Source organism: Leptonychotes weddellii, chromosome 5 (assembly GCF_054177405.1).
Source record: "Leptonychotes weddellii isolate Sample4059 chromosome 5, ASM5417740v2, whole genome shotgun sequence".
NCBI classification, from domain to species: domain Eukaryota; kingdom Metazoa; phylum Chordata; class Mammalia; order Carnivora; family Phocidae; genus Leptonychotes; species Leptonychotes weddellii.
The window spans coordinates 102,703,718-102,714,677 of NC_138373.1; the positions used below are offsets into that span (position 1 = coordinate 102,703,718).

General features: G+C 40.3%; 1 protein-coding gene across 4 annotated transcripts in view; it reads left to right on the forward strand.

The window, feature by feature from the left end:
• DIP2B (DIP2 acetate--CoA ligase B (putative)) overlaps positions 1-10,960 on the forward strand; it is a 190,733-nt gene that overhangs the window by 82,780 nt on the left and 96,993 nt on the right. For all 4 annotated transcript variants that reach the window (XM_081821653.1, XM_081821655.1, XM_081821656.1 and 1 more), the window contains exon 2: positions 4,262-4,333. In XM_081821653.1, coding sequence (XP_081677779.1) covers positions 4,262-4,333 — 72 coding nt within the window. The remainder of the gene's footprint in view (positions 1-4,261; positions 4,334-10,960) is intronic.

Below are 10,960 nucleotides of genomic sequence, written 5' to 3' on the forward strand. Positions count from 1 at the left end.
AGGCGGGCCGACTGAATTCCTTCGGTCTGATCTTGCCCTCTGGCTAAGGGATACATCGATATCTGGTGCAGTTCCTATAGCTTTTAATGCCCAGTGATCTTATGGACTATATTCCTCCCTTCAGGCGGGCCAGGTGCAGCTTTTCTAGTCACCTTTGAAGTCTAGCTGTCCAATTTCAGTAAACTTGGTTCACTGAATTTCTTTCCCTGGGCCTTTCAGCTCTTGCTAATGTAAAGCCCTCTCTTTCTCTCGTTTCCAGTTTTCCACCCAAGTACACATGTCTCTGATTTGTTCTTCTCTCACTGCCTCCACCTTACGAATTCATTCTGTCACTCATTCAGCAAGTGTCTATTGTGCCAGGCTGTGGGCGGGCTGCAGAGATGAACACAACACAATCCCTGTCCTCAAGTGCACAGTCTAGTAGAGACACAGATGTGTAAACAAATAATTAAAGTACCAGTGATGTGTCACATGCTGTTCTAGCATGTGCAGAGTTGAAGGGGTACTGAGAAGTGATGAAGAGGGGTGGCAGGTGTCACACAGGAGGTGACTTCTGAGCATGGTCTTGTGGTCATAGAAAAAAGAGAGGGCATTTTAAAGGCTCATCAGCAGAGTCCACACATTCTTATTGCAATTCATCTTCTAGGTCTCCTTAAATGGCTTTGCTCATTTATGGATCTAATGGAGCTGATTGTCATGGCTGAATTGGACTCCATTAATTGACTTTTTTCAAAACCTGAGATGGTTAGTTGATTAACTTCCAAGATACTAGGTCTACCGGTTTGTCCCACGATCAGTTGCTGACAGTAAATAATTGAGACTCTAAACCCTGAAGAAAGCTTAAAAAGGCCTTTCACTTTAAAAGATGTGTTCTGAGGCAGCAGAGTGGTCTTTGTGCCCTTCGGGGAGTGGGATGTATGTGTACAGTGGAAATAGGGAAGCTTGTGAGTGGGAAATGGGACAGGAGAATGCTCCATTGTTTCTTTTGCAATAAAAGACTTGATTTCCTCTTTTTTAAGGGGGGTTCCCTTGGTAGGCTCCCACATGTCGGTTAGTTGTATATAATGCTGGAGATTACCTAAACTCTTCAGTTTGCTAATTTGACAAGATTTGGTTTCTTTTTCCAAAAAATGGACTGCAGGTTTCTCTTATTTCACTAGAGAAGGAAAGATGAAGGGCCATTGTGATTCAGTTTGTGCGGTCTAGTAAGTAGTTGTGATTGTAGTTTTAAATTATTTATTGTTGCTTGAAATAATGGATGTTCATTGTAGAAAAATGAGAAAATACAGACAAGCAAAAAGGAAAAGAAGCTAAAACGAATCCATAACCTTGCAAGCCATAGCTAACCACTGTTAATATTTTGATGTGTAAAACTCCAGATTTTCTCTATGTATATGTGTGTGTATAAAAATAGTTATTCCAAAAATTGAATATACTATGTAAACTGTTCAGTATCTTGCCTTTTTCCCTGTTTTATATATATATATGTATATATATATATATATAAATCTGTGTACACACACACAGAGTGACCATCTTATTATTTACAAATACATATCTATAGAACCATTCATTCTTAGTTGAAAGAAGTCTTTATTTTTGAGATTATGCAAATCATCCAGTCTTGTTTTCTTAAATCAAAGTCTGTTAAAGTATGTAAAACAAGTGAAACCCCTCATAATTCCATTTTCCAAAGGATAAACATTAATTTAATGTATATATATTATATTGCAGACTGTTTTCTATATATATGGAAATGTATCTATTTCTATTTTTTACAAAATTAGATCCTGTTATACTTACTGTTCTGCAACTTGCATTTTACCCTTTATATATTTTAGACATCTTCCGATGCCAATACATTTGGAATACCAACCTATTATTATGTAGACCAGGGTTTCTTATCCTTAACACTTTGACATTTGGACTGGATAATTCTTCATCATATGACTGTCCTGTGCATTGCAGGGTCCTTAGCAGCATCCCTGGCCTTTATCCCTTAGATGCCAGTAGTACCCCTTCTTCCAGTTGTGACAAAAATATCTCCAGACATTGTCAGTTGTCCCGTTGGGAACAAAATCATTCCCAGTTGAAAGCCACTGATATAGATGGTCTATAATCTATATCTAGACTCCTTCCAGTTTTTTTATTTTATTTTTTTTTTAGATTTTATTTTTTATTTATTTGACAGAGACACAGCGAGAGAGGGAACACAAGCAGGGGGAGTAGGAGAGGGAGAAGCAGGCTTCCCGCGGAGCAGGGAGCCTGATGTGGGGCTCGATCCCAGAACCCTGGGATCATGACCTGAGCCAAAAGCAGACGCTTAACGACTGAGCCACCCAGGTGCTCCTCCTTCCAGTTTTTTTATTACAAAGAATAGGTCAGGCAATATTCTTATTTGAATTTTGTGCACCGTTGTGAATATTATCATTGAATAAATTCCTAAAAATGCAGCTGCTGAATCAAAATTTTGCTAGAAATTGCCAAATTACTTCAAAGAGATTGTATCAGTTTATTTTTCAGCTATATTCTCATGGTTCCAAAATGATCTCTCTTTTTTTTTAAATAGCCTTTATTTATTTATTTATTTTTTAGATTATTTATTTATTTATTTGACAGAGAGAGAGAGAGCGAGCGAGAGAGGGAACACAAGCAGGGGGAATGGGAGAGGGAGAAGTAGGCTTCCCGTGGAGTGGGGAACCCGATACGGAGCTCGATCCCATGACCCTGGGATCATGACCTGAGCTGTAGGCAGACGCCCAACGACTGAGCCACCCAGGCGCCCCACAAAATTATCTCTTTCTTGAGTTTGAGATCCACATACCCAGTTGTTGGATGGACATGTTCTTTTGTGTGTCTCTTGGGCCTTTCCTAAACTCAACTTCTTCAACCCACCAAACTTGCACTTCTTACTGTATTTCTCTGTCACGGAATAGCACCACCATCTGCCAGAAACCTTCTCACCCATATCCATCCAGTCACCAGATCCTGTCCAGTGTTTTTCCCAAATGTCTCTCTTAATCCGTTCACTTCTTCTTATCCCTTCTACCACTGTCTTTAATTTAGGCTACTACTTACTTGCCCAGATCACTGCGGTAGCCCTGGGGTAACAGGTAGTCTCTCTGGCCTCTACCCTTGGTCCCATTCTCCTCAGGAAGAGTGAACTAACTTGCTGAACTCCACAGTCTGCGAGTGTCACTTCCCTGCTTAAGCCGTCAGTGAGCTCTGCTACCTCCCCACCGTCTACTCCATCAGTCCTGTGCTGAGGCTAACAGCAACTGACAATCACCACCCTTGGTTGCAAGTCTCTGTTGTAAATTTTAGTATATAAATTACTTTTTATGCTAAAATTTGACTTTAAAATAAAGTTTTCTCTGAATTAAAAAAAAGATTCTTTTTTTAGAAAACAATGCTTTACCATGTTAACTCACAATATATATTTATTCCCCCAGCTTTGAGTTACTCATTCTCCTTTGAATGAACTTTTGTTCTCCTGCGTTTCCTGTTCCTTTTCACCCTGCTCTCGACCCATTCATTTGCTACCTTTTCCTTCGTACCTAGTGTAGTTCTTGGCACTTCCACCACACATTTTTTCCTCTGTTAATCAGTTTATTCTTATTGCATTTGTTGCATGTGTACTTTTTGTCCTTTGTGTATACTTTTGTTTAACCTTGTGAAAAAGACATCCAGGTACATAAATAATACAGATCAGTGAACCAAGGGGAGAGAATATGGGAATTACAGCCCTGGTTCAAGCATAGGTACTAGGATGCAGAAAGGCCTTTCAGGTATCCCATCCCAGTGCCTGAACCTCGACTTCTCCCCTGAACTAGACTTTTGATTTTACATGGTTCCATATAGCAATATAGTTGAGTACCTCCTGTATCAGTTGCATTCATGTGGTCAAACTGAAACTTTGGAGAGATCATTTGTCTGCCAGCCTTGCAGCATTCCATTTTGGTCTATCCTAAATACCAGGGAAACGAGGGGTGCCTAGAAACTCGGGAATCTCTGACATGGTATGCAGCATATTGCTATGCTAGATTGGTGTGGAGACAAGCCCTACAATTTTCCACAAGAAGTCAGCTCCAAGACTGTGGGAAATCACACATAGCAAAATCCTTGGCAAGGAACTATACATTTTTTCCCCCTACTCTCTATGTGGTAATTCTATAACACTCTGTAATTAATTTTATTTTTACAGTGAACAACCACAGAGTAAGAATAATGCATAACCTATTTTTGTTTCTTGCTATTTTAGGGGACATCACACAGAAGGGATACGAAAAGAAAAGGTCAAAACTCCTGTCTCCCTACATCCCGCAGACACAAGGTAGGCAATGAGAAGTGGTTTAAACCTTTTCTGTATTTTTACCCCAAAGAATGCTATCTTACAGAAGATCTGTCTTGTTGGTTCCTGTTTTTTCCCTCCCTTCCTCACCAGGGGAGAGAGAAAAACGGAAGGAAAGAAAGGAGGAAATGAATCTTAATTGAGCATCTGCTGTGTGCTAGGCACTTTTAAAATACCTAAGTCATCAAATCATTTACACAGAGCTTGGGTGGTAGCATGTGTGTGCATAGCTGACGTGATTCAATGGCAGAAAATTCCAGGTCATGGAAAAACTGCATCTTATTTATGCCTGAGCACAAACTGTGGTGGAGAGGAGCAAGGGCAGCAAAGATAAGAAGTGAGAAGTATTACAAGGCAACTCAAGGATTGTAGTACCTGAGGATTTGGGGGTAAGAACCCTAATAAACTTTTCTGTTGATTCCCTTATTCCTCTGCAAAGAGACTGGTGGGTTCTTTATATGTCAGAAAGTCCTGAGTCGTGTGCTTAATTCCAGAGGGCTTGCTGTAACCTTTGCTTGTGGGCAAGGCTGTCTGTCTCTAAGTCATCATATTTTTTTTTTTTTAAAGATTTTATTTATTTATTTGAGAGAGAGAGCACATGAGAGGGGGGAGGGTCAGAGGGAGAAGCAGACTCCCTGCTGAGCAGGGAGCCCGATGCGGGACTCGATCCCGGGACTCCAGGATCAAGACCTGAGCCGAAGGCAGTTGCTTAACCAACTGAGCCACCCAGGCGCCCAGTCATCATATTTTTTTAAAGTTACTCAGATTTGAGGATTTCCTTTGATAGCCTATTTCTGCTTTAATCACTTTTACATAAGGAATTTTTATTTCTAATTTCTCCCTTGCAATCAAAGTCCCATTTCCTCAAGCCTGTTCTTTGTGGAGCTAATTGCTTTTATTTCTGGATTATAAATACCTCGAGAACTTTGTATTCCCCATAGTTCTAATATTAAGCCTTGCACAGGGTATATGGTCTGTAAATACTGAATGAATAATAGAATAAGAAAATGAATAATGGTGACATATCAGTATATTTCACTGAGGTCCTTGTTTTATTTCCTATATTATTCTTGGAAATTCCTCCCTACAAAAACTAGTAGGTCAGTGCAGTGACAGCCAATTTAAAATATCTTAATGAACAGACAGATGTCAAAAGGAATGGAGAAAGAAGAGGTAGAAATTGGGCCAGTGACAGCTAATGAAAAGCCAGCATTTGCTGAGCAAGGCATGACAGAGAAGAGGGGTACTCTGGCTGCTTAAATGTGGATCTGGCCCATACCTCTGTAGGGTCAGAGATTTACTTTAGTGACTTTGTGCAAAAGCAATTGGATCTCGGGGCGCCTTGGGTGGCTCAGTTGGTTAAGCGGCTGCCTTTGGCTCAGGTCATGATCCTCGGGTCCTGGGATCAAGCCCCACGTCCGGCTTCCTGCTCAGTGGAGAGCCTGCTTCTCCCTCTCTCTCTCTGCCTGCGGCTCTGCCTACTTGTGCTTTATCTCTCTGTGTCAAATAAATAAATAAAATCTTAAAAAAAAAAAAAGGCAATTGGATCCCAAGACAATAACTCAATAAGAAATAGGACCAAGAAATAGGACCAAGAAATAGGACTCAATATAAAAAAGGACTGTGATCTATTTTCTGTAGCCAGGCTACACAGAAGCCAAATCATGTTCCAAAAACCAGTTTATCAGGGCGCCTAGGTGGCTTAGTCAGGTTAAGCATCTTCTGCCTTCGGTTCAGGTCACGCTCCCTGGATCCTGGGATCAAGTCCCGTGTTGGGCTCCCTGCTCAGCAGGTAGTCTGTTTTTCCCTCTCCCTCTGTACCTCCTCCATACTCCTGCTCTTTCTCTCTGTCTCTCTCAAATAAATAAATAAAATCTTTTTTTCAAGATTTTATTTATTTGTGAAAGAGAGAGCATGAGAGGAGAGGAAGGGCAGAGGGAGAAGGAGAAGCAGACTCCCTGCTGAGCAGGGAGCCCGATGCGGGACTCCATCCCAGGACCCTGGGATCGTGACCTGAGCCGAAGGCAGGTGCTTAACCGACTGAGCCTCCCAGGCACCCAAATAAATAAAATCTTTAAAAAAACATAACAGTTTATCAGTTTACTGTGAGAAACCACTGAGACATACTCAAATCTGTGTGATCAGCACATTCTTGCCCCATGGGTAGGCCTACAGGGGGAGCCAAATCACACATGGAAGTTTGTTCAGTGAGTACGAATCAGACATTTAATTGCAGTAGGCCAAGAGAATGGAACATAGCCTTGTCACAGTAGGAAGGGTCTTGCAGATGACTTCATGGGGAAAATAGGAGCCATTTGACGGTAGCTCCTTCAGCTTCCTACTACCAAACTGCAGACTTGCCACATCTGTGCCCATCATGTTTACCTCCTTCCTTCTGGTTAAAAGGTAATCTGTTCCCCTTGTCCAAGGCCAGTCATTCCACTTGTGCTTTGATCCCATTCCCTCTTCCGTTTTCAGAAACTTTATATTATCATCCAGTGACACCAAGGACAGGGCAGTGGAAGTGGGCTGCCCCTGATATAGGCAATAAGGGGTGCAGTATCTGTTAACAATTAAGAAAGCAATAATAGGAGGCGCCTGGGTGGCTCAGTCTGTTAAACGTCTGTCTTCGGCTCAGGTCATGATCCCCAGGGTCCTGGGATGGAGCCCCGCATAGGGCTCCCTGCTCAGTAGGGAGCCTGCACATCCCTCTCCCTCTGTTGCTCCCCCTGCTTGTGCGCTCTCACTCTCTCTCTCCCTGTCAAATAATAAATAAAATCTTAAAAAAAAAAAAAGGCAATAATAAAGCCAACAAAAAGTTGGTCTGTTTTTTATTATTATCCTGTCTAGCAGTTCCAAAGATTGTAAGTAATAAGATGCTCCCCCTGCTGATGCAGACAGCTGCCCCGTCCCTTAAAAGTGCCATTGCTGCTGCTGTCAGCTCCTGTCTCTTGTATACTCACTCTGTCCCTCTCAGCCAGATTCTTCCACAGCAGTCCATCATGCTTGTTACTGTTCTGTTAAAAAAAATCCTCCCTTGTCAGCCACTTCCATCTTCACCCTCTTTGCTTCCCCTTTATGATCAAACTGCTCTGAGCTGTCTGTACTTACTGTCTCTATTTTCTCAACTCCTGCTCACTTCTCAGCCCGTTCCAGACCCTTCTAGAACTATTTTAAGTGACAGCACAGAGGTTGTCACTCTCCCTCTTGAAGCACTCCTTTTGAAACTCTCTCTTCATTTTCTTACGCTCCTCTTTCTATTGCTCCTAGTCATCCTTGCAGGCTCATTCTCCTCTGTTAAGTGTTGAGGTTCTCAAGGCAAGGCCCCAAGCCCTCTTGATGTCTCACTGTCTAGCAGTAACTCACAGATTGCAGCCTGCATCACAGTCACTGGAGGGCTTGTCAGTATACAAATTGAAGGACCCCGTTCTCAGGGTTTCTGATTCAAGAAGTCCAGGGTGGGGCCTGGGAATTTGCATTTCTGTTGAGGTGATGTTGAGGTTGTTGATCCAGACAAATGCTCTATCGCCCTACAGCATTTCAGTCATACCTGTGGCTTTAATTATCATTTAAATACAGGTAACTCCAAAATACTGTTATCTTCACCTCAAATCTGCCCTAAGCTCCTGACCCATAGATCCAACTGCATACTTAACATTTCTCTTTATATAACTTTAAGGAGCCTCCTTTTCAACATATCCATACACCATCCCTACCACCACTACCAACATGCACACATGCAAAACAAAAAAACAAAATCCAACTACAGTGACATCCAGCCTGCTCTTGTGCTTTTCTTCTAGTTTTCTCCTTCTGAGTAAATTGAACCCACGTCTGAAAACCCAACAAGTTAGAGACTTAAAAATCATCCTTTGCATGTCCTTCATTGCCCATCTCTTTTCTGTCACCAAGTTTTATCAGTTTTCTGTTTCTTCATTTTTGGCAAGTTTAATTTTTTTCTAGGAAATCTGTTTTGTATACATTTTCAGATTTACTAAGTTATTTGCAATGTTCTCTTTATTTTTAAAGCCTCTGCTTGTTTACATTGTCTACTTGTATCTCTTTTTTCTCTTGATGAGTCCTCCCAGAAGTTTGTCTTATCAAAGAATAAGCTTTTGATTTTGTTGAACTTTTTTTTTTGAAGATTATTTATTTCTTTGATGGAGAGAGAGCATAGGAAGGGGAGGGGCAGAGGGAGAGGGAGGGAGAGTCTCAAGCAGACTCTGCATTCAGTGTGGAGCCGGATGCGGGGCTTGATGTGGGGCTTGATTGATGATCTGAGATCATGGCCTGAGCTGAAACCAGTGTCCGAAGCCCAACCGACTGTGCCACCCGGGCGCCCCATTTGTTGAACCTTTTTAAGTATGTCTTTACTTTCTGGTTTATTATTTTCAGCTTCTACATGTATTTCCTTCCTTAAACTCTTTGTTTACTCTTTTGTATTCTTTCTAAATTTCCTGAGTTGGATGCTTAGATTTTCTTCTGCCTTCTTAATTTCACTGTGGTCAGAAAACATGCCTATATAAAATCAAGTCTTTGTTATTTGTTAAGACGTGCCTAGTATTTGGTAAATTTCTGTAACTCATCTATTTGTGTTTTATTTGTTGAATGGATGGTTTTGGCCCATTAATTCAAAGTAGTTAATTGTGTTTTTCAGATCTTTTCTATTCTTAGTAACTTTTTGATTATTTGATCTATCATTTCTGATAGAAATGTATTAAAAAAATCTGTACCATTGGGCGCCTGGGTGGCTCAGTTGGTTAAGCGACTGCCTTCGGCTCAGGTCATGATCCTGGAGTCCCTGGATCGAGTCCCGCATCGGGCTCCCTGCTCGGCGGGGAGTCTGCTTCTCCCTCTGACCCTCCCCACTCTCATGTGCTCTCTCTCATTCTCTCTCTCTCAAATAAATAAATAAAAATCTTTAAAAAAAAAAAAATCTGTACCATGACCATGTGTTTATCAGTTTTCCTTGTAGTTCTGTCAAGTTTTGCTTTATATGTTTTAAAATGATAGTACTAGGAACAAGACAAGGATGTCCGCTCTCACCACTTTTAGTCAACTTAATACTGGAAGTCCTAGCCACAGCAATTGGACAACATAAAGAAATAAAAGGAATCTAATTTGGTTAGGAAGAAGTAAAACTCTCATTGCTCACAGATGACATGATACTATATATAGAAAACCCCCAAGACTCTGCCAAAAAACTATTAGAACCGATAAAGGAGTAGGATACAAAATCAATGTATACAATGTATACAAATCTGTTACATTTCTATACACTAATAATGGAGCAGCAGAAAGTGAAATTAGGAAAACAATCCCATTTATAATTGCACTAAAACTAATAAAATATCTAGGAATAAACTTAACTAAAGAAGGAAAAGACCTGTACTCTGAAAACTATAAAACACTGATGAAAGAAATTCAAGACGATATAAAGAGATGGAAAGATATTCTATGCTCATGGGCTAGAAGAAAAAATTTTGTTAAAGAATCTACAGATTTAATGCAATCCCTATTTAAAATACCAACAGCATTTTTCACAGCACTAGAAAACAATCGTAAAATTTGTATGGAACCACAAAAGACCTTGAGTAGCCAAAGCAGTCTCGAAAAAGAAAAACTGTGGAAGTATCACAGTTCAGATTTCAAGTTATATTACAAAGCGGTAGTAATTAAGACAGTAGGTACTGGCATAAAAATAGACACATAGATCAAAGGAATAGAACAGAAGACCCAGAAATAAACCCACAATTTATGGTCAATTAATCTTCAACACACGAGAACTGAAAATATAATTTGAACAAGTCTTTGGAAAAAGTCTCTTCAACAGTGGTGTTGGGAAAACTGGACAGCAACATGCAAAAGAATGAAATTGGACCACTTTCTTTCACCATACATAAAAATAAATTCAAAATGGATTAAAGACCTTAAATGGGAGCTGAAACCATAAAAATCCTTGAAGAGAGCATGGACAGTAATCTCTCTGACATTGGCCATAGCAGTATTTTTCTGGATATGTCTCCTGAGGCAAGGAAAATAAAAGCAAAAATTAAACTATTGGGACTATATCAAAATAAAAAGTTTTTGCACAGTGAAGGAAACAGTCAACAAAACTAAAAGGTAACCTACTGAATGGGAGAAAGATATTTGCAAATGACATATCTGATAAAGGTTTAGTATCCGAAATATATAAAGAACTGCTACCACTCAATCGCCAAAAGCCAAATAATCCAATTAAAAATGGGCAGAAGGCATGAATACACATTTTTAAAGAAGACATCCAGCTGGCCAGCAGACACATGAAAAGATGCTCAACATCACCCATTATCAGGGAAATGCAAATCAAAACTACAGTGAGCTATCACCTCACACCTGTCAGAATGGCTAAAATCAAAAACACAGGAAACAACAGGTGTTAGAGAGGATGTGGAAAAGGGGAACCCTCTTGCATTGTTTGTAGGAATGCAGATTGGTGCAGCCATTGTGGACAACAGTATGGAGTTTCCTCAAAAAAACTAAAAATAGAACTACCCTAGGATCCAGGAATCACACTACTGGGTATTTACCCAAAATATACAAAAATATTAATTCAAAGGGATACATACA